Source organism: Haliotis rubra, unplaced genomic scaffold (genome assembly GCF_003918875.1).
Source record: "Haliotis rubra isolate DU_JTF1 unplaced genomic scaffold, ASM391887v1 Scf771, whole genome shotgun sequence".
In the NCBI taxonomy this organism is placed as follows: domain Eukaryota; kingdom Metazoa; phylum Mollusca; class Gastropoda; order Lepetellida; family Haliotidae; genus Haliotis; species Haliotis rubra.
Window position 1 is genome coordinate 235,152 of NW_025767492.1, and position 25,687 is coordinate 260,838.

Below are 25,687 nucleotides of genomic sequence, written 5' to 3' on the forward strand. Positions count from 1 at the left end.
ATGAGCAAACGCTTTAACCATCTGCCTACCCCAACGCCCAACACATGCAATGAAACTGTATAGCTAAGGGTGAAAGTGAATCTAAGGATCAGATCTTGTACTCCAATGTAACATTTCCCTGTATGAAGGCATGCTAAAGGCCACCTCCAAAGGAAGTTGTGACACATGAATTCTCAGCAAATATTGAAACATATGATATGTGGGTTAAGCAAACCAAGTGCCATCTTTTCAAACTGATCAGGTGCCATTTTTCATGTATCTTTACATCAAGAAGTTTTGAAAGTTTGAACTTAACCACGAAAACCCCCACAAGGAATTTATTTTTTCAACAGTACTCCTGTTAGGCTGTTGATGTCATGCCCTTCTGACATTAAAGGTGCATAAAATATCTACAACAATATTCATGAACTGTCACACATACATTCACAGCAGGTCAATAAACTTCACTTTTGAGATACATTCATTATATATTTTGCTCTGTTTATCGCGGAATACTTCCTTTAACTTTCAAACATGAGTCAAAGATCTGATACTAATGAGACTGTGGGTGTTATACTGTATTTGATGGAGTGATGGAGAAACACCTACAAAGTTTTGATTAGATGTTACAGAATGTTTCATGAATAAAAGTAACTATGGTAACAGGAATATTCCTTTGAAAGGTTGAACAGGAATATTCCTTTGAAAAGTTAAGTGGTATATATTGGAGTGAGTGAGTGAGTATGGTTTTACGCCGCTTTTAGCAATATTCCAGCGATATCACCGCGGGAGACACCAGAATGGGCTTCACACCTTGTGCCCATGTGGGGAATCGAACCCGGGTCTTCAGCGTGACGAGCGAACGTCTTAACCACTGGGCTACCCCACCGGCCCTGTATATATTGGAGGAGGGGCTTTGTTAACAGAGGAATCAATGTTAGCAGTTACAATTAGTCCAAACATACAGCCTTAATTAATGCTTTAATGCAGAAGTAGGGGGTTGCAAAGGTTACAGAGCTCAGGCTATCAGTCTGGTAAATTTTGGTCACACTAGCAAATATTAATATGAATACTTATATTAAATGCTACTAACTATCAGCATCACATTGTCTCTTTAATCAAGCAAACATGCAAACCATCCATAAACTTTCGATAGCACAGTCATGGTCTTCCTCCATTGTATGCTTAGTTGTAGTATGATCTCATACTTAAAATTAAACCACACCTTTAATAAAAATTCAACGAAATATAACATTTTTTAAAACCTTTGTAAAAATTGTGACAGATTAAAAATTTGTTTTTAAAAACAAATCTGATAAATACGATAAATGTCATCACCTTACAGCAAGACCACATTCAAATTTTATATTAAAAAAACCCTCAATATTTTAAGAAATTAAAATTTGAACATGAAGACTGAAACTTGAATTTGGTAACTGGCAATTTCAAGTTCAAAAACAGCCAAATTCAAATCGACACAGTTCAACAATAAATTTAAATTTCAGTTTTATTCATGATTTCACCTTAATGCCTGCATCTCTCTGTGCTTCAGCTTCACCGATACGGGCATCACGTTTCACCTGTGCCGTTCTTGCCATACCTAAGGCTCTCAAATAACCCTGGGCAAGAAAACAGTAGTCGTGGAAAGAATGTTTGACAAATATAACAAATCTTGTTTGCATGTCTGGTGATGCCCTCTGTTTCTGGTTGGATGAGCTAGACAGACAGGTATGTTAACTTGATGTCCAAGATGGCTGCAAGTTGAATTCAGCATCAGCATCACAACGCTTCCACTTCTTAAAAGCCTCAAATACATGGGTAACATTTTCATAACTGACATGAGAATCTGTTCCACGGAATATGTCTTTTGGAAATAGATTAGATATATGTTTCATGAGGTTTTGCTGATTCAATACAGCCATCTTGGATTCATCTGTGACAGAACCACCACCAAAGATGGGGATGATGACAACAATGATTATGATACACAGCGTGAACTTTCACATAAGCATTTTGGCGTCCATACACATTGCATGATAGCATCACCTTAATGCCTGCATCATCGTTGTGCTTCAGATTCACCTATCGTGCATCTCTTGACTTCAGCTGTCGTTTCATACCTAGAGCTGTTAGATAACCCTGTAAAGACACATACTTGCTATGGTATCGGCTCTGGCTAGCTTGAAGGACACAAACATGCAACTATCACTGCGCCTCCAAGCAATGACTACTTCTGAAGTGTTATTTAGCTTTAAGGCAAACAGCATCTGAGCATTGAGACACTGAACTGATATAACATAAGAATAATAAATGATTTTCAAACTTGATTTAATCTTTGATACCATTTCCCAAGGTAAATTATGTAAGACTGATAAATGATTTTCATATATATATACATATTATCTGGGATACTATTTCCATGACAAAATCCATATAACACAACTACTTACAAGTTTACTTTTCGACCTTCATCACCTTTTCAATATTTGTTGCTAATGTTGTTATGTTGTATAAGTTTTTCAATTGTAGTATTTTCAGCCACGTCATGATTATATCCAGCCACAATATGTTACTTTCATTAAATATTCAATATTCAGTTGATGGTCTTCATATATAACAAAGTTAAAAATCATAAAATATATCGGGTACTTTTTTTTTTTGTGAGACACACAATTTCACAAAATATCCTTAAACTACATTATCCTTTCTTCAGGATACTACGTAAAAAGAAAGATAAAGACAAAATTGAAAAAAGGAAAAAGTTCTTGTTTTAATGATGATGCCCACCGTCAGGAAAAAGAGCAAGCTGAAAATAACCTCATGTGTTATTGAAAAACTGTTAGCAAACATGAAATAGAACATTTTTGGTGTAGAAAGAAAAAAGATGTAATGATCATTTATCTTCAGGATACATAATTAACTACAAACAGTTACAATGTTTGTAATCCAATGCTCAAGAATAAGTGGAATCTCATTGTGAAGTCAGCGCTATTTCAGCTATGTCATGGATATCTGCAGTGGCTGCATACCCTAGCACTGTGTACCAATGACAGTAACAACTCATTCTTGTTTACTCCCCATCCAGCTAAATGACAGCAGTCTGTAAATAATTAAGCCTGGACCAGACAATCCAGTGATTGACATCATGAGCATCATTTGTCAGTACTGACTGACTGAGTTTGGTTTTACGCCGCTTTTAGCAATATTCCAGCAACATCACGGCGGGGGACACCAGAACCGTTTGTCAGTAGATACGATCAGATTCATCAACCAACCCTGACCACCCGATCTTGCGAGTGAGTATGGGTTCACGACACTTTTAGCAATATTCCAGCAACATCACGGCGGGGGACACCAGAACCTTTTGTCAGTAGATACGATCAGATGCATCAACCAACCCTGACCACCCGATCCTGCGAGTGAGTTAGCGAGTATGGGTTCACGACACTTTTAGCAATATTCCAGCAACTTCACAGCAGGTGACACCAGAAATGGCTTCACACAAATGTGGGGAATCGAGCCTGGGTCTTCAGCCTGATGAGCAAAGGCTTTAACCACAAGGGTACCCCACCACCCTGATCCTGTGAGGCACCTCTAGGGTTGTTGGAGAACACTCTATACTGATATATCATGGTACAGAACAGGTGAGTGACTCGGACTGGAAACTGCAATATGCAGCAATCACCACGTTTCCAGCCATAACATGGCAGCCAATAAATGAACTGATGGTTGATAGCATGATCACCAGTCCACCATGACTGGGCAAAATAGCACAGCACCAGCAAGGTTAAAACACCCAATCCACATGATTGTGTGAGGATGAATTCAGACCCTGATCCACAATATATCGTATGTGTAGAACAGGTTCCACAAGGCTACCCCACCGCACCCAACTTGGAATAATAACATGATTTGGGTCTGAAGGAATTGTCATGAAGATTTTCACAAATCACCACCAGAAATGATTGGCTGTATGCTTTTCATAAGAAATCAAACCAATGGTGAAATCTTCAGCAGTGTCAAAACCATTTGGTTTTATGATGACACGATAAAGTCACACAGCATGATTGACCAATCAAATTTAGCATCTCTGAGACAAGTGTGTGAGTGTGAATTATCATAAACCCTTTCCTAACAGTGCATATGTAACATCTTGTATTGTGTGTTGTGTATCAAGGTATATACTCTACATACCTCTTCATCTCGGATGTCCTTCAGTGTATAGCTGACAGCGATCCCCATGTTCACAAGATCAGATGAAGCCACTTGAACACAGCCTTGGAGAACTTCTTTCTGTCTTTGTAGATTTCCTGCCACACAAGACCATCAGGAATGATATAAGTAATTAGGAATTGTACACTTGTCCCATATAATAGACTCAAAGACAAGCAATGGGGATATAGCCACTCTGACTCAAATGTAAGAAATACAGCACACCCTTGCCTAAAGTTGCATCAGCTGTCAAGTCTCTAATATGGCAGAGAGATTTGAAAGCAATATAACAGCAAATTTTAAATAATCAATTCCGGGCCAGATAGACCATCAATTAAACTTCTTGATTACAAAACGTCTGCAGGTTAACACATTGAAGCTCCAATAAAAGAAAATATTCAATTTCCGATCGTCATGAAAGTGTTGTGCCAATTAAAGTACTGTCGGAAATAGAAAAAAACTGTTTTTAGGCTGTTACTCTGTAACCCTAAAATTTACACAATCGAAAATATCATATGTCGAAATAACCCACTTCCGCCTAACTGGGCGTTCAGTGGGATCGTAATCGATATCCAGAAAAGCATATTTACTTTTAGTAAAATCGGGCAAAACTTAGAAAAATAATGAATAGCTGCTGAAAACAATAGATCAGACTATAGATGGCAATTAGGTCGCTCAGCCAGGTATGACGGACGGACCCGATCGACTCACCTTGCATGAAATGCACGTGCTGCCTACAGGCACAAGGGGTCATCTCAAAGATATTTTGTGCTTTTTCATGTGTGTTGACTATGTCTCATCTATTGATTACCATCTTTACATTGTCTTTCTTTCATATAGTTTCATATAGCTTATGTTGAGAATATGTAAAAGAGTATGATACCGAAAACCATAGAAGCGCATCAGTATTATATAGGTGGCATGACCACCGAAGATCGACAGGACTGGATATTATTTGTAAATTGTTTATGGCGTGCGTGTACCTCCCCAGTACAATTGCCCTGAAGGATTATCTGATCTTAGCTGATATCTCTATCCCCAAGCCCGACCCCAGGTTTTGCTTTTTTGAGATGGCCCTATCTGTTTCTTTTATAGTGACAGTGAGACTGCATGGTAGCTACATCCTTAATAGTTTCGGAATAAAAGTTATTATTTTTTACGTCAGCTATCGTTTATAATCGTCAGCTATCGTTTGTCTAATTTCAAATTGGGCATTTAAAAAGTGTCCTTTGTAATACAATATCGTCGCACACTAATTTGCATAAAGCCATGGTCTGTTCAAAATAAGTCTTTTGGACTTAGAAAAAACCCGCATTGCTCATTTTTGCACTAATTTCCCCTCAGTAAAGTCCTTTTTCTCCGTTTCCTATCTCTCTACCACTGAGACTGTAGTTAGGCCGAACTTAGTTTAACAGATATTTCACACTTTCACATATCAACTACATAAATTGTAGAGATAAATGAGAAAATACCGTTTTTTTCTATTTCCGACAGTACTATAGTACATGTATTTGTTAACAGTAAAGGGAACCCTATTCTACCCCAATATGCAAGGGTATTCTATCGGGGTGTCAGTATGAAAGAATCGGGATTACTTCAGCTTCTTTTGAGTCATAATAGATAAACTAGAGTAACATATACTCCTAAAAATACTTAAGTAACCGGAACCTACAAATTAAATGAAGTACAATACCTGAGTTGTACAGTATCAGCAACAGTAACTTCATGTATTATGATGTATCAAAATGTATCATCTCATCTGTAAGACTCTCCTCCTACACCATATCCCCGCATCCTCACCTCCACAGTCATGTTTCCGAAGATGGCTCTGGTGACCCTCTAGAGTCTCCTGGGCCACATTGTGGATCGCACCTCTACATCACATCCCCTACTCAGTATTCCCCTAGTCACCTCTAGTCATGTTCCCCATGATGGCTATCAGAAGATCCATCCAGAGTCTTAGGCAACATTGCAGACCTCGCTCTCAACATCACATCCCTACTCAGTATACCCTATCCTCACCTCCACAGTCATGTTCCCCATGATGGCTCTCTGGTGACCCTCCAGAGTCTTAGGCAACATTGCAGACCTCGCTCTCAACATCACATTCCCTACTCAGTATTCCCAATCCTCACCTCCACAGTCATGTTCCCCATGATGGCTCTCTGGTGACCCTCCAGAGTCTCCTGGGCCACACTGCAGACCTCACCTCTACATCACATCCCTACTCAGTATACCCTATCCTCACCTCCACAGTCATGTTGCCCATGATGGCTCTCTGGTGACCCTCCAGAGTCTTAGGCAACATTGCAGACCTCGCTCTCAACATCACATCCCTACTCAGTATACCCTATCCTCACCTCCACAGTCATGTTCCCATGATGGCTCTCTGAGGACCTCTCCAGAGTCTTAGGGCAACATTGCAGACCTCAGCTCTCAACATCACATCCCCTACTCAGTATTCCCAATCCTCACCTCCACAGTCATGTTCCCCATGATGGCTCTCTGGTGACCCTCCAGAGTCTCCTGGGCCACACTGCAGACCTCACCTCTACATCACATCCCTACTCAGTATACCCTATCCTCACCTCCACAGTCATGTTGCCCATGATGGCTCTCTGGTGACCCTCCAGAGTCTTAGGCAACATTGCAGACCTCGCTCTCAACATCACATCCCTACTCAGTATACCCTATCCTCACCTCCACAGTCATGTTCCCCATGATGGCTCTCTGGTGACCCTCCAGAGTCTTAGGCAACATTGCAGACCTCGCTCTCAACATCACATCCCCTACTCAGTATTCCCAATCCTCACCTCCACAGTCATGTTCCCCATGATGGCTCTCTGGTGACCCTCCAGAGTCTCCTGGGCCACACTGCAGACCTCACCTCTACATCACATCCCTACTCAGTATACCCTATCCTCACCTCCACAGTCATGTTGCCCATGATGGCTCTCTGGTGACCCTCCAGAGTCTCCTGGGCCACACTGCGGATCGCACCTCTACATCACATCCCCTACTCAGTATACCCTATCCTCACCTCCACAGTCATGTTGCCCATGATGGCTCTCTGGTGACCCTCCAGAGTCTCCTGGGCCACACTGCGGATCGCACCTCTACATCACATCCCCTACTCAGTATACCCTATCCTCACCTCCACAGTCATGTTTCCCATGATGGCTCTCTGGTGACCCTCCAGAGTCTCCCACACGCTATGATTCACCCCTCAGACTTCCCCAGGAACAACCTCACAGGCAGACTGCAGCATGGCATTGTTTCCTCCCTGAATCTTCACCTGGGAGCAACAAGTAGACATTGGTCAATTGTTTTGGCTAAAAGTTGTGATTCCTGCATGATATACTGTTAAAATTGATGCATAAACAAGATAATAAAAAAATATTCAAAATTAACAATTTATTTCAAAGCTGTTGACTTTACTTTGGTTACATTGTAAACATACATTTTCCTTTATCATGTTTAAAAGACAAGAAATATTCATAATTAACTTATCATTGAATCCACATAAAAACTTGTGTTAGCTTTCACAAAAGAAATTTCACAATCACTATTTACCGTAATAATATCTCAAAAGAGCAATATACTTCGTAATGGTTTTCAGCTTATCCAAATAAATACCAAATTTACTTTTGTATATACTAGGTCACAATACTTAATTTACAATTTTAACTTCATCATGGCATTATTAATATGGTCATAATGACATTATGGTGATTGGTGACAAGGATCAACTCAATAATATCAGGAAATATATACAGATCAATAATATTCCCTTTCCCCCATATAAGCATGCAAATGTTAAACCATCCAAAATAATAAACAACAAGTAACCAAGGTTACAATGCTGTGTCAACTAAGCCATACACACAACAACAATTCTGTCACATTTATACTCAGCTGCACAAATATTTCACTACAAAAACATTACCACCTATCACCCTAAAAAGAAAAGTTCTTTTCATCCAAGTTTAACCTAAAAACATACCAAGCAATGACTTAAAATTCTTTCTAACAACCACATGGAAAGTGAGAGTGGGTAAATGATTCTTTGAAAACTTATTCAGTTATACTAAGGTAAATAAGTGAATAATTATCAGGGCAAATCTAGCTTCAACCAATAATCAATTGTCATCGGATCCTGGATGGATTAGGGGACACAACTCTACACTAGAGGCTGCAAAGAATACACTATGAGGTGTATATGATGTGTACATATATATGCATAATGAATACAAATATTTATGAACTTTAAGTTTCATATCAAGGAACTAAAATAACAGGTCATGTAATTGCTTAGGTTGAAACATACCCATAATTTCTGTAAAGCAAAAGAATGATGCATCACGAACAATGCCACTTCTAGCCTAATGACAGTGTTGTAAGTGGCCTTGGCAAAATGTCACAAGTTACTGCTTGAACAAGTGACAAAAATTGAAGTGAATGGTTGGATTCATGGCATACACGAGATAATCGTAACAGAACTACTCTCACAGCAAGATGGGTTCATCTCAGTCATCTATGCTACTCTTATCCATCAATAGGAGATGGTCATATATATCATTGACTTTTCAAGTGGATTTTTTTTTAAAAACAAGCCAGTGAATGATTCTAATATAGATTAGAGATCTACCCACAGACTTGACTTCAATTCAAAGGAACCCGAGGTTTGTTAAACAATGTCTGAATATGAATTTGACCACTGAGGAGATATTTATCAATAATTCCAAATTTAGACTCCTTCACTGTAAAAGAAGAAAACAAATGATTGTTTTGTTCAAAACTGGGCTTGTAAAAGTGATTCTTTTCTTAATTATGGTGTCATTTTGACCTCTAGCACCTAAAGCAGTAGCAATAACAGTAACAGGAAGTGGGATATTCTCAATTCCTATATGAGATCGTTTGCTGCTGCCTCTGACTTGGTCTAGCGAGTGAGTGAGTGAGTTTAGTTCTATGCCACACTCAGCAATATTCCAGCTACATGGCAGAAATTTGTAAATAATCAAGTCTCGACCAGACAATCCAGTGATCAAATGCATGAGCATCGATCTACGCAACTACAATGACAATGACCAAGTCAGCGAGCCTGACCAACCGATCCTGTTAGTCGCCTCTAGCAACAAGCGTCTGTTACTAAAGATCAATTCCTGGATCTTCATGGGGTCGACTTCCCTGACCAAAATATAGCACATACTGGTATGAGTGAACAGACTGACTGAGCATATTCTGAAATGGCTACATGGCCCTCAGTTTAATAGTTCTAATCAGGCAATTTATCCCATTGCCACCAATTTAGCTGTAATCTCATCATCAAGGCTGACATTCTAAAACTATCCTGCTGGGCTTAAGGGCTGGTGATTCATAAACATTCTCCCATATGGACAGCTAGGTTACATACAAACACTCGGTTTACAGTGACATTGTTCTGATTGTTTATACAAATCCTTTCAAAATACATGCAGTTGTACAGACATTTTCACATTAACGACATCCATTGTACACAGACACATACCACCCGCTAAACACTAAATTCAACACAATACATGTACAACCTTTGTTTGTCTGATGCTGTAATGTAATGACGACCACTAATATGATGGAATAATTTCACTTCAGTTTCAGTTATTTGCTCATTTGACGATTTGGAGTAGCTTGGGAAATCAGAAGGATGAAGCAGGTTTGCTCTGCCGTTATAAATCTCTGCATGAGCAAGAGCCTGTCATTGTTAGAATCGATATAGAATGTAACAGTTGTCATGGTGATCATTAACATGGATAAAAAATAGTTGCCATATACCGTTGTCATGGTTACCATACCTGCTGTGGATAGATGTCATGGTGATCACACATGGATCATAAATAGTTGTCATGTTGTTATTATACAATTGTCATGGTTACCACACATATGAACAGTTGTCATGGTGATATCACATGGATCATTAAACAACTGCAATGTGTTTCCATACAATTGTCATGGTTTCTACAGCTGCCATAAACAGTGATCATGCAAGGATCATAAATAGCTGTCACATGTTATTCTATAAAAGCATCATGGATACCACATGTCAATCAATCAGTTGTCATGGTGAAGGCCTTACATTTCAGCAGTCTAAAATACAAAGACACAAGTTCAAGACAATAGTCACAGATATCATTATCAGAGCGATAAACAAGTTCACTTGATATCATCGCTGCTGATTATCAAACAGTAGCTACCCAACAATCATGTTTATCATATATGGGGCAAACATTATCACTAGTAAGCAGATTTATAAGGGCTCACTGTGGGTGACATTTATAAAACCATGCCAGCAAGTTTGCAAGGAAACAAACAATTTTAAGTGGTTTGCATGACAAGACACACCCATTCTGAACAGTAATTCAGAGCATCGAACTTGATATAATGCAGGCTGTGCTAAAAAGGATTGAGTCTATGAGCCTGAATAAGGCTATTAGCATTATTTCCAGTAGACTTAGTATCATTATATGGACTATCATTAACAAGTCTACTAGACTGACCTGACTAGTGCCGGTATTGGCATACAATCTGTGATACAATACATCATGATACTAAACTTTTAATCACGACGATATATTGCCAAAGCTATTGTGCACTGAAGCCGCGACACGATACCAATCCCGATATAAGGGTGGAGATCACGATACGTATCGATATAAGGGTGGAGATCACGACACGATCCCGATATAATGTGGAGATACGATACATTATCAATGATCGCTACAATCTTTAATTCTAACACCAACTACATAAAACACCTTCCTATCAAAACAAAACCAATTTTAAAGTATTTCGGTCACATTCCACCAAAAATTGTTCAATGTTCATTCGAAAACCAGATAATTTATACACAGACTTTGTGAATGTTAAAACATGTGAGCTTCTTATCTGACACAGTTCTTGACGCAAGGATTTCCAAGAAAACGTTTACTCAAGAAGGGAAATAAGTGTGCATATATTTTAATCATCAAACAAAAGTAAGTTTTTTCTTGACAAGATATCATGATTCGATCAATATTCAAAGTTAAACATCGATGTATCATGGCTCATTTGAAGCATCGTGATCGATATACAACAATGTAAAACTTTGTATCGATTCACTATATGGGCAGACCATTGATCGATGCATAGTGATGAATTGTCACACCACTACTTTGAATTTAGTAGCTTAAGTAGCTTGTTGCTGGGGACCATTCAACTCCTAATATACAGTAACAAACAAGAGGATGAATGAAAGGTTTTATTACATATACATTTCACAGTATGTGTTGTGCAACTGCAGAAACCGAGAAGATACTACAGGACAATCCTGAAAAATACCACAAGCTTGATAAGATTCTGTACTATTTGTATCACATGTATGTTGAAATGAAAAGACATTATTATTGCTCCTCCAACCCCTGTTGACATTTCCATCTAAACATAGGCTATAAATCAAGTAAATAAAGAGGTCAATCACTCTCTGAGGGGCCTACCTAGAGCAGTCCACTTTTTCATTTCAATTGATTATACCTGTGAACTTTTAAAGCTAAACAGAGTAATACATTAACAATTCAGCTGAATTTCAAAAATATGGAGAAAGCCATATTCATGGGTCAAGTCTATGACAATTTCTTAACCATTTCAGATTCTGGTCTGTGAAAATTCAGGATTTTTTTTTTAATGCCTGTTAAACAGACTACAGACACTTGTATCCACTACATTACAATCAGTCTTGATACAGCATCTCTGAGGACAGTGCTAGCATATATGACACCTGACTTAACATGTGACAGAGCATTTGGACATAATGATCTAGCTGCACCAGATAAAACCATGACATACATTAGATCCCAACAATTATCAAAATGGAAACATAGATGAATAAACTAGTCTATATATCAAGTATAATCAGACCTTCGATTACTGTCACGATTTTACATGGATTAATGAAGTACTGGTGTAAAAGGTAACCCCTAGTTTGATGATGCAATATACTGTGACTAAATTCACATAACACTGGGATTAGTGATGTGCTTTGTCAATAACAGCTTAGAGTGAGCGGGTTTAGTTTTATGCCGCTTTTAGCAATATTCCAGCAATATCAGGCAGAAATGGGCTTCACACATTGTACCCATGTGGGGAATCGAACCCAGGACTTGGGCATGAGGAGCGAATGTTTTACCCTCTAGGCTACCCCACCGGCCCATGAACGCTAATCAGTGCTAAATGATCAATGTGTGGTTTAGACAGGGGTAGTCATATACCAAATTCTTCCACATGCACTTGATGCATGTAGACATTAATATATTAGGTTGCACTTTCTTTCCAATACCAGGTTGCATGTTTCACAAAGCTAACTGGAGGCCAGCAGCTGAATACCATCCTTGCCTATTCATATATGAGAGCTTGGCCACAAGCCCATCTCCTCGCCCAGAGTACTCCAGCCACTTGGGAAAGCAAGATATGAAGCCTATGAGGAGAAAATCAATAAAATGCCATGAAAATGCAACAGGCATCAGTCCAAACTGGCACCAAACTCCTGACTCTGCAGATTCTGCTGCCAAACAGTCAGCACTTAGGGTAGTGCTATACATGATTTATAGACAAACAGCTTTGGATGCAGGCTTAGATGCAGATATTACAACGCTTTTAGCTTCATCGTCCAGTGTTGCTAGACAACCTATGGCTGTACTGATGCAAGGTTTTAAGTGAATAAATGTTTCCATATGACGACTGCCACAGAAACACAAGCAATAATGTTCTATCTCACTATTTATACCAATATGCATCTGCAGGAGAGTGGACTGAGATATCTGTGTCACAATAGCGTTTAAGGAACAACCATCAGACATGTCGGGACTGACAATACTTTTATATCAACTGACCAGTGCTTGGACATTAACATGATTAATGCAATAAAATGGCCAAGGTACGAAACAATGATGATATCCAATATTATTTGAACATCAGTTTGGGAGGCAAGAACCCAGAGCTGAAGAATATCAAATGATGCTGATTCATCAATTTGTTTCAAAACAGCACAGCCTCATTAGCTGTGACTCTGTCAACCATAAGCCAACCTTTCAGATATAAACTGAAGGATTGCTGCAATGCTTAAATGCAGGAAACATGAAATACCTCCACATCCATGAGCAACATGTGTCCTCAGACTATAGTTTCAGCTGAAGACCTGTAACTTTCACTATGAGCTCTCTAAGTATTTGTCTGAACACAAGACAAGTTTCTGCTCAATGGGTATTGTTTCAGCTCTGCCAAACAGCTGCACACCATTTTAGAAATCATACACTGTGTCAAAATTGAAAGGTTTCCTCGCATCCTTGAGATTTTGCAGTAGTCGCACATGACCTAATTAACTTGGTTGTTAGCTATCTTAACATTTGTGACAGGATATTGAAAAGGACTCTTTGACCTTTATGCTTCATAAAGAACTGTCCAGCCTGATTATATTTATTTATGACTAATGATTAATGACTAAAAATGACTCCCAAAATATCGAACTTCTCTACCAGTCAATACCACCCCAGTGAATATAAACATCACATATTTCCTGGGCACCTGATATAAATCCAGTTTCCTCATTACATTATAAATTGAAGAGGTTATAATCATCTTGCACAGTGTGCGAAATAGTTTCCAAATTTTGATAGTCAGTCGGGCTAGCTATGCCTAAAAGTTACTAGCCCACAAAATAATTCACTAGTCCGAAATTTGAATGTAGACATGGGTTTTCATATCATGCTAATATGATGAACATTTTTATCAGGCCATAACCTTGCATGATTTAAAAGTGTGTTATAACTTAACAAGTCTGTGAGAGTGACATATTTACAAAATGATCCCCATGAAAATTCACTAGTCGGCCCGACTGCAATTTTGCTAGCCAGGCTAGCAGGCTAAGTATAATAGCTACTTCGAACACTGATATTGCACTCCACTTCCACACAGATCCAATAAAGACCACTTCTTGCACTAAGCAATTTGAATTTTGCCATCTGTATCCTGTAAAATGCTTAAATAATTAAATCATAGCTGTGAAAAGCAGACAAATAGAAAGTAGCGATCCACATTGCTCAAACTAACTTATACTTCAGCAAGGCATTTGGATACACAAGATTTATTCAACCTCAAAAAGCAGATATTCAACAACTATAAAAGAACCAATACACTTCAATTTTCACTGCCAATGTGACACACGATCCTAACACAACCTGCAGTGAACATTGTGTACTTTGGTCATGCTACAAGCTGGGTCAATACTTTTAACATATGACAAGAGGAAATATACATGAGACTGTGGAACTCCTTCAGCACTGGAGCAATATGATGCAAAGTCAGCATTGCCTGGAAGTGGGGAGGCACTCGAGCTAATTCACGCTCAATAGAGTACTCCTGATCATTTTCTACAACCAACTCCAGCTCAGCTTCCTCTTGCGTCGCCGAATCAATGTCACATGTTGTGTTTTCACAACCAAAGCTAAAGTGGCACTTCAGCCCCTGAATAATTCACATGATTCTGCAGACAATTTGATCAAGTTCTAACTACACATCTGCATAAAACCCATATGTGTTCTACTCCAAATAATAACAACACTATTTAGGTTGAAAATAACAAGCTTAAACATCATTCAGACTAACAGACCATGTACATGTAGAGTGAGTGAGTTGAGTTTCACGCTTTAGCAGTATTCTAGCAATATGGACGGTGGAGGGATACCAGAAATGGGCTACAAATTGTACCCATGTGGGAGTGAGTAAGTTCAGTTTAATGCCATGTTTAGCAATATTCCTGCAATATCACGACAGGGACACCAGGAATGGGCTTCACACAGAGTATACCCATGTGGGAATCGAACACGGTCTTCAGTGTGACAAACGCTTTAACCACTTGGCTACCCTAATGCCCCAATTCTTATTAGTAATTATTGTAGATGAATATTGTAATTGTGAATTCACTATTGCTAACCAGCATTTTGAAATGGTGATTCCTTTACAACTATTCAACATGTTAAAAAACAGCCACTTTTAACCGCATATTTAAAAGACTGATTGATAACATTATACTTCAATATACTGCAATACACTGACTATGAATATCCAGAAATTTACAATGTAAATGTGATCATGTATGTGTTAAAGGGACATAATTCTAGTGAGTGAGTGAGTGAGTGAGTGAGTTTAACCCAGCACTCAGCAATATTCCAGCTATATAGTGGCAGGCTGTTGATAATCGAGTCTGGACCAGGCAATCCAGTGATCAACATCATGAGCATCGATCTACACAATTGGGATACAATGACATGTGTCAACCAAATAAGCACATACCTCGACAACCCGATCCCGTTAATTAGCCTGTTCACGACAAGCACCGGTTATTGAAGATCAATTCTAACCCGGATCTTCACGGGTCAACATGATTCTATTTCTGCACATGAAATTATTAATAATTTACATAAAAACAGTGGCAAGTATTGTTTCTTTTACTGACTTGTACCAGGATACAGTTACCACTTTTTTACCATAGCCATGGGCTATTCCATTTTCAAACTTTGTATTTCGCATACTCCTACAAATGTTGCACAGATATGCATTTTATCTCAATTACTTTATCTCAACTATTTAGGAATAGGTTCAACAGCATTGTGTCTCAAATGACATTGACAATTCGGTGCATTCCACACATAAAGCATTGCTGCGGAAATCTATGAAAATGATTCCTGGGTACACTTGTAGCATGTGTCTAGGGGATAAGGAGTGAGTGAGTGAGTATGATTTTACGCCGCTTTTAACAATATTCCAGCAATATCAAGGCGGGGGACACCAGAAATGGGCTTCACATATTGGGCCCATATGGGGAATCGAACCCAGGTCTTCGGCGTGATGTGCGAACACTTTGACCACTAGGCTACCCCACCGCTCCAGAAGACGAGGAAGATATGAAGGATGATATGCAGATAATGTTCCAAGCTGTGTTGGGAATCAGGTCAGGGCACACAGACATGTGATGGCATCAGTGGTGTATTGTTCTTACATGCATGTTTTCCTTGGATTCTAAACACAATGGTCTGATAACCCCTACCATAGCATCAAATCTCATTCTGTGACAGAAGTGTTAGCTTTTCTGTTAAAATGTAACAACTATATCTAAACTAGATTACTATAACGCTATAATACAGAACTCATAATATGCTGAAATAACATGACGCATTGTTAAAGACTAAATTTACAAGTTTGCGAATGTTTGCATTTTGGGGCAAAGTATGACAATTCACTCATTGATATTTAGAAAACAGTAGGCTCATTTCTCAAAATAAATATTTTTTAACACACATTCACGTTGAAATATATTTCCAAACCATGAATGGAGTGTTTGTTGTTCAAGACCACACACAGCACTATTCCAACTATATGATGGTGGTCGGCAAACAATGGAGTCTGGACCAGACAATCCAGTGATTGACATCATGAGCACCGTGTTACAGAACTGGCATATGAAGACATGCACTGAAAGTCAGTGTTATGGACTGTCCGATCCGTAGTCATCTCTTACAACAAGCATGACGCAACTCTGAATGATACAGTGTGTACCATAACAAAAAAACTCATGTTATTATTGAATTGACTTCAAAACCTGCATGTAAAGATACACCATTAATGACACCACATCTGTTCAAAGTCCAAGGATCTCACAGTCAGTTCTAACATCTACAGCACTAACGAACAATGTCTAGGTCTAACTTCTCTACAGACAAAATCTAGACGGGTATTTTATCCACCAGAAGCGGAGGTATCCATGATTGTATTTCTTTGTCCTTGGAACAATAGCTCCAAACAACCTACCCAAATTATGTTTATATTCTGTACCATTTCCCACAAATAAAGTTTAAATGTTTGTTTAGTGCAATTTTAAGTATTTTGATATAATCGCATAAAGTTTCCAGAATATCTTGAACTATTCAGAATACAAAAGTCTGCACAAATGTCATAAAAAAATTCCCAGATTGATAAAAAAAATCCTCCAATATAAATCACCATCAATACATGTATAGAAGTCATAAACAATGTTACATCATTATGGAGATGACTTATATTTCACAGACAATAGGACAAATACGAACGAAAATATGTTAATGCTAAAACATATGTTACTGCAATGAATACACTCTTATAGTGCAATGTTAAAATATCAAAGAGTGAGTAAGTGAGTTGGGTTTTACGCCAATTTTAGCAATATTCCCCCAATATCACAACAGGGACACCACAAATGGGCTTCACACATTGTACCCATGTGGGGAATCGAACCCAGGCCTTTGGCTTGACGAGCGAACGCTTTAAACACTAGGCTACCCCACCCCACCAGTTCATACAATAAATGTTGAAGTGGATTAAGACAGTTTACTTGGGTTAGACTCAAGGGACAGTTATATATACGACATTATTTGACCAGCACTGTGAGATCCCTAGGGTTAGGGAGTGTTACCTGCGCTATACCTGTCACTGATATAGCAACACCAAGTTGGGTGTAAACATTTAGACTCTCAATTGTCAAAGTCATGGTATTGAAGGACAATCTGAAACAGTGAACATGATCATCTGACCTTTCGCTAAATGTGCTCCGGAGTCTACCTGCGCTAATCCTCACCTGTGCAATACCTGTGACTGAAATGCCCACTCCGAGTTGAGTGTAAACATTGGGGCTCTCTATTACCAGAGTGAGTGTATTGAGGGATAATCTGAAAATACAGGATCACCTGACTGTTAGCTAATTGCATTCCTCTCTTGTCTCACCTGTGCTATACCTGTGACTGAAACCGCCACTCCAAGTTGAGTGTGAAAGTTAGGGCTCTCAATAATTAATATGAGTGTATTGAGGAAATAATCTGAAAAAGAATATTATCACCTGACCATAAAGTAATTTGCTTCCTCTCTAACCTCGCCTGTGCTATACCTGTGACTGAAACCACTCCAAGTTGAATGTAAAAATGAGGTCTCTAAATAATCAGTATGAATGTATTGAGGAATTAATCTGAAAAAAAAGAAAATCATTATCACCTGACTATAAATAAATTGCACTCCGCTCTGACCTCACCTGTGCTATACCTGTGACTGAAACCGCCACTCCGAGTTGAGTGTAAACATTGGGGCTCTCTATTACCAGAGTGATTGTATTGAGGGATAATCTGAAAATACAGGATCACCTGACTGTTAGCTAATTGCATTCCTCTCTTGTCTCACCTGTGCTATACCTGTGACTGAAACCGCCACTCCAAGTTGAGTGTGAAAGTTAGGGCTCTCAATAATTAATATGAGTGTATTGAGGAAATAATCTGAAAAAGAATATTATCACCTGACCATAAAGTAATTTGCTTCCTCTCTAACCTCGCCTGTGCTATACCTGTGACTGAAACCACTCCAAGTTGAATGTAAAAATGAGGTCTCTAAATAATCAGTATGAATGTATCGAGGAATTAATCTGAAAAAAAGAAAATCATTATCACCTGACTATAAATAAATTGCACTCCACTCTGACCTCACCTGTGCTATACCTGTGACTGAAACTGCCACTCCGAGTTGAGAGTAAACATTGGGGCTCTCTATTACCAGAGTGATTGTATTGAGGGATAATCTGAAAAAAGTCAACATGATCACCTATCTTTGTTTTCTAATAACACTCTACGACTTGCCTCACGTGCTACATCTGGGACTCAGTTGAGTGTAAATAATGCTCTCAATATCCAGTGTGATTGTCTTGAGGGATAACCAGCAAAAAGGGCAGCTGTCTAAAAAAGTCTACAAACAACAAGAAACGACGGAACATGGAAGCCACATGCTTGGCAACAATACCAGGAGATATATTAGATGGCAGAATTCATGCTGCTTTTCAGTCTACAGTGTACAAACACCTCACCATTAAAATCAGATCTCAGTTCTCGTTAAGCAATGACCTGAAGACCCATTACAGGTCACTTTGGAGTGAGTGAGTGAGTTTTATGCCACTTTTAGCAATATTCCAGCAATATCACGACAGGGGACGCCAGAAATAGGCTTCACACATTGTACGCATGTGGGGAATCGATCCCAGTTCTTTAGCGTGATAAGCCAACACTTTAACCACTAGGCTAACCCTCCGCCCAGGTCACTCAGGAGCAACCTTCTTTAACCAGCAGAGTTAGTCTCTTCAATTATACATTTTTCTCTTCCTAAAGAGGGAGGTAAAGATTAAAAAAAACTATGTTGTAAAGCTTATACAACTAATTATAATACCCTGCGTTAACCCCATCATGGCTCATTAAATCAATGACACATGTTTTAAATACTTCAGCAGTTTCTGGTAATTTTCTTCTATTCACATTCTGCCCTAAATGTGTAGATGTTGTATAATCTCACAATAGACACTGAGTGATACATCATGATAGATGTTCACTATGCAAGACATAGCATTTTTGTGCTATTTACAGCAGAAGGGTATATATTAAGATCAGAGGCCCAGATAAGCTGCGTATCCGGGTAAAATACACATATAAAATTTCCAATTACGCATTGAAAAATAATTGTTGCATACCAATTACGCATTTAAAATGTTAGATACGCAAAAAGTTTAAAACAAATGCGTACAGAATATATTTATAAAAATCGCTTGCGTAATGAAAAAGACATTGATTGCTATCTCAAGTTGTACTGTTAGTATAGGACAAGTGCTGTACTGTCCATTTAGGATGAGTGATTTTTTATGAACTCATTTCCATTATATTTAAGTTGGTTTTGATTAGGTATGACATAGTCATAAGGCAGAACATATCTGCTTAGTAAAATTACTCAGTCACATAATACTTAGGTGAGTAAAATGACTGAAATACGCACGTTTGAAAGCAGTGGGTAACGGAAAATGAAATACCCACTCAACATTCATAATACCCACTCCAAAATAATACAGTGGGTACAGTACCCACATGAGCTAAATATTATCTGGAGCTCTGTTAAGATCCTGCCTGCATTCAATCAATAGATACAGAAAATATCTGTGAACGAAAGCTGAAGTGTCTAAATTGGGTAAATGCAGTGTTGTGAACCCTACTCAAGTCTAGAATGTTTTGGCAAGTCTAGATGGCCCTAGCTCCAGAAATTTAATTGTTCTGGGCTCCATTTGGATATTTGTAGATAAATAGTTTTTCTATATTTTTAATAATGATATTTTTCTATATTTTAATATAGAATATATATAATATAGCTTTATCTCTGGGACTAAATGCCAATTTAGGAAACTCCTGGTATTGTGCTATGCATGTAACTGCCACGCCCTCAAAGTGCAATGTCATACTGGTTGACTATGTCAGGGGTGGAAATAACCCATTGCCCGACGCCAGTCCAGTGTTTTTTTCTGCCGGGCAAGCAAATTTGTATATCACACTGTACTGGTGTCCAGTTGACTTTCCAATATTTATTATGTGGTTTATTTAAAAAATCAACGAGAAAACGGCCGGTATAGTGGAAAAATTATCAGGGCAAGTGACTTTACATGTGCCACTGTACCGGAGTACACTAGCAATTTTAAAGTTATATCCACCCCTGTATGTACATGTTCCAACCATGGACGTGCCCCACTACAACAGCAAGTCGCCACACCCCATGTCAGCATGCTAGACACCACTCATCCACCAATGTGCTACTGTCTCAACTGGTGCAGCCTGCCTTGCTATAGCTACAATGTTTAAGCATTGACATATGTGTGGGTGGTAGTGGTCTTGATAAAACAGGATACAACCAAAGGGTTGCGAAATACATCCATGTGCAACTGTTTAATGATATTTCAAAAACTGCTTCAGGAAATTTGAAACAGTTTATACAAGAAAGTGCTCCCTGCATGACCTGGAACAGCACTCCTCTTCCACGTTGCTTGTTGAGGTGTTTATTGCAAATTGATATAAAATGAGCAGAAAAAGACACTGTTCAAGGTTTTAGGTCAAATCTCTACCACTTTGACATCGAATATTCTCCTTATATTGCAATTTTTCTCCTTATGCCACTTCAAATATCACCCATCACATATTATCAATGTTACAACCTCAGGGAGCAGTACAAACAAGCATTGTATATAAAAACATGCAAAATAAATGTCAAGCTCTCCCTTTACCTTCAACCAACACACATCAGATTTACTAAAACTGAACATGCTAAACAATCAAAGACAGGATTGGAAATGTTTCGCAAACCATGTGATTCATGACACACACACTAGCGATCATTAGGATAGCAAAATTAATTGTCATTTTCAGAATAATGGCTTTTTTCCATGTTAAAAATTTAAGAGAGGAACTGGAATATGTGCAATAAAGAAGTGCTAAATAACAACTAATTTTACCGATGGATTAATGCTTTACATTTACATATTTTTCTGGTTAGATCTGAAAGATTATCTCTGCAGACAAAGAAGCCATTTAGCATTTTAAACTATGATCAACAGATTACCAGTCTTAGTTTATGTGAAATTGTGATGTCTGTTAGTTGAAGGTAAGGAACCAGGGATGGGTAAAACATAAAATTGAGCAGTAGGGACACAACAATGATGCTGCTGCTGCTGCTGAGTCCTGCGACATCAACTTACTTGCGCTATCCCTGTGACTGAGATAGCGACTCCATGCTTGGTGTAGACCTGGGGACTCTCAATAGTGAGAGTCAGGGTATTCAGACTCATTCTGAGTCACGCGGGGGAGAAAGCGAAAATATTACTGACATGCGCACAAAAGTTTTTGTTTGTTTGTTGTTCAACCGCTGCACTCAGCAATATTCCAGCTATATGACAACGGTCTGTAAATAATCGAGCAGGACCAGACAATCCAGTGATTGACATCATGAGCATCAATCTATGCAATTGGTATACAATGACATGCATCAATCAAGTCAGCGAGCCTGACTATTTGATCCTGTTAGTCGCCTCTTATGACATGCATGGGTTGCCAAAGACGCTCTAAGTCTAACCCAGATCTTCACGGTTCTGCATTGAACACGGTTTGGAAAAACTTGCCGAACAATGCACATTAAAATCAGCATTAGAAGCTCATAATAGTCACATATGTTCCGAAATATAATTAATTTGGACTTATAATCTTTGAATTCTTTATCTTTTTACAGTACTAGCCTTACAACTCTCAGAGATGGTTTGACGCTAGTACCAAACTACCAATGCCAAACATCCCCAGGTCTTCTGTACATTGGAATATTTGTTTAACATGTACATGTAATAAAAACATTTTGAACCAAATAGCCAAAATGTTCAAACTATTGAAAGCTTTCCAATACATAATCTTCAAAAAGACCAGTTTTCAAAAGTGACAAAAACACCTTGTAATGAGTAGCAGTTGAATCTGTATGACATTAAAAGGTGTTACATTACATAGTTCTACATCTAACTTAGTCCAAACAATCAAAATAACAATAAACATGCATCATTGATGAAAATAAGTACATGAATTAAACAGACTTCTGCTGACTCAAACATAAAAAGACTGTGAGAGTTTTACACCGCAATCAGCCATATTCCAGCCAAAGTGATAATAACTTCACAATATGCCTTCATACCATGACAAATCATCCACGCCTTTGGGTGGATGAACATTGGTCACACAATGTTCAACATTATCCGCAATGAACTCATTTGTCAACAAGCATAAAATTCCTGAACGTATTAGGTCCTGGCTATTTGTTTGTATGTTAACGCAACTCAGCAATATTCAAGCTAAATGGCGACGATAAATAGATAATTCAATTCAGTCTGGACCAGACATGCTGACGTGACTGACATCACGAGCATCGTCCTACGCAATTTGGATACGATGTCATGTGTCAACCATGTTAGCAAGCCTGACCACCCGATCCCTTTAGTCGCCTCTTACGACAAGCATGGGTTGCTGAAGACCAATTCTAACCAGGATCTTCACACTGGTTTTGGCCCCAGAACCGGCACTGACATGACTGAGGCATGGTCCATTGACTCTCCCAACAGCTGAATATATGTTAGGAATTGCCGATTATACGGTCACAATGACAGATCACAGTTATCATTCCCATGAACAAATCATATCCACGGCTAACACCCTTTGGATTAGACTGTCCATGTATCCTCTGTTTAGAGTCAGTGAGTGTGGTTTAAGGCCGCTTTTAGCAATATTCCAGCAATATCATGGCAGTGGACACCAGAAATGGGCTTCATACATTGTACCCATGTGGGGAATTAAACCCAGATCTTGGGTGTGGCGAGGGAACGCTTTAACCATCAGGCTACCCCACCGCCCCTCTGATTTAGAGGAAGCACTTCCTTATCACACATACATGAGATATCGGACTTATATTCATCAAGCCATAGTTCACAATGAGCAGGTCATGCCTAGTAAAATAGAAATACCTACCTCTGCAGTCTCTGGATGCCAGGCCAGACGAACACACGACCGCCAGGCACAAACACCGACCGGCTGTGACAGCATCCTGAAAGATGACAATATTATAAAACACATGATTCTACTCATACATGTACTGATTGAGTCAAGACTGATGCCTCTCTAAACGGTATTTCAGTTACATCACTTTTGTTTGTTGCTTAAAGCTACAGTCAACAATATTCCAGCCATATGGCGGAAGCATGTAAACAATCGAGTCTGGACCAGATAATCCAGTGAGCATCAATCTAAGCAGTTGGGATATGATGACATGTGTCAACCAAGTCAGCGATCATGACCACAAGATCCTGATAGTCGCCTCTTACCACAAGCATAGGTTGCTGAAGACCAATGCTAATACAGATCTTCATAGGTAGACAGCTATATACATGTTAAATTATTGAGTTCACTTCTAACAAATATGTATTTGTGTCTAAGTCTGCAAACACACTAATAGGAATACTTTTATGTGTCATAAATATAGTACAGTTTCGAGAAATTCAGGTAATTATAAATATGCTCTACAAAATTAGGATAAGTAGTTGCACTTGCCCTAGTTCTTTTTCATTATTTCATAATGCTATAAGCATGACAAGCAAGCTTTTCAACATGTTTAATTTGGCACTGTTTAGGTTGATTTGTCAGTCATAATATGCAATTAATGCATATTTATATGATCATAATTTTCCATGCAGTCATCCACTTGACTTGTGCATGTTGAGAAAAAGTACATTTCTTATGGATTCATACAATAAACATGATAAATACAAGGTATTTCTCTCCAGTGTGTAATATGTGTACCTTCAAGACGTACATGAACCACACTAATCAAACTGCACTTGTACACTCAGACTCTGATCCAAGTAATTCCGAATGCAAGTGCACCAATAAATCATTCTCTAAGTGCATCATTTACACAGAGTTACCTTCCTTTGATTCTCAATAGCCAATCGTGAATATATTTCTTAAAAAGAAAGAATACAGAAATATATTCAAACACTGACGATATTCATCATATGCATTACAACATTCACGTTTCAATAGATACATACAATACACAGCGTATTTCGCAATAGGGCGAATGGGGAACTTAAACACGGTGATTTCGCAATATCGTACAGCGATCAGACGTATGCGAGGCACAAAAATTACAGTTGCATCAATAAACATTCATAAATTAATAACCTAAACAAGTATGAAAAGTATGTGACAGTACGCGACATGTGTATCTTCTTGTTTGTTTACATCATGACCTGTTGACGTTCTCACGTATAGTGTGAAATACGAGAATTTCTGAACTATGCGAGAGGAATGTCAAGGATTCATCTCGGGAGGTTCCCTGGAAGTCGATAGATCACAACGCTTTTCACACAAATACGATAAATACTACAACGGAGATGATTGGTGCGTCGAAAAAAACTTAAGATATTCCGATGTGGTGTCAAGATAGCAGTAATGTAAACAAACGTGTAATCTAATGAGCGACGCTTCAGCATATTGTGCCGTAGTATTTGCAGAAATCCGGGCGGGTGTTGCGCAAACCACAGGTGCTTGTTTTGGTAAAAACGGAACTAAAACCATGCAAAATTGCTGTGAAACTGTAAGAAACATTGGACTGACCTGACACAACCATCACCTCGTTTGGACCACATGTTTCGAAGCCCATGTCTGCGGTTTACCGAAAATATTGGAGGTCCCTGTCAGAGCATAGGAAGTTATGGCTGCCCTTGTTTTTGTCCTACTCTTACGGAGTGAAGGCCAACGACGATTATCATTGGTTAAAACGCCTATATCTCTAAGCTAAGCAGTTACTTCCCTTAGACCGTTACTGCATTATGTTTATTTTTATCTGTTTAGTGCAATAAATTACCGAATGTATCGATTTGTCTTTGGTATAAATATCAACTTATCATATAATTGAAGATGTAGAATTTCTTTCTGCATTCATGAATTGATACAGACATTGAATCAATATGATTCATTTATGATCAGATGACTTCAGTATGTTTTTGCATTCATACTTGAGGGGGCGT

At 38.6% G+C, this 25,687-nt stretch overlaps 1 protein-coding gene across 1 annotated transcript in view; it reads right to left on the reverse strand.

Annotated features, from left to right (window-relative positions):
- Positions 1–25,412, reverse strand: part of LOC124260707 (flotillin-1-like) — a 36,026-nt gene extending 10,614 nt beyond the window's left edge. The window contains 7 exon segments of the mRNA XM_046694993.1: positions 1,503–1,598; positions 4,174–4,247; positions 4,250–4,289; positions 7,346–7,486; positions 21,827–21,917; positions 23,628–23,703; positions 25,275–25,412. Coding sequence (XP_046550949.1) covers positions 1,503–1,598; positions 4,174–4,247; positions 4,250–4,289; positions 7,346–7,486; positions 21,827–21,917; positions 23,628–23,703; positions 25,275–25,320 — 564 coding nt within the window. The 5' untranslated portion in view covers positions 25,321–25,412.
- Positions 25,413–25,687: the final 275 nt, after the last annotated feature.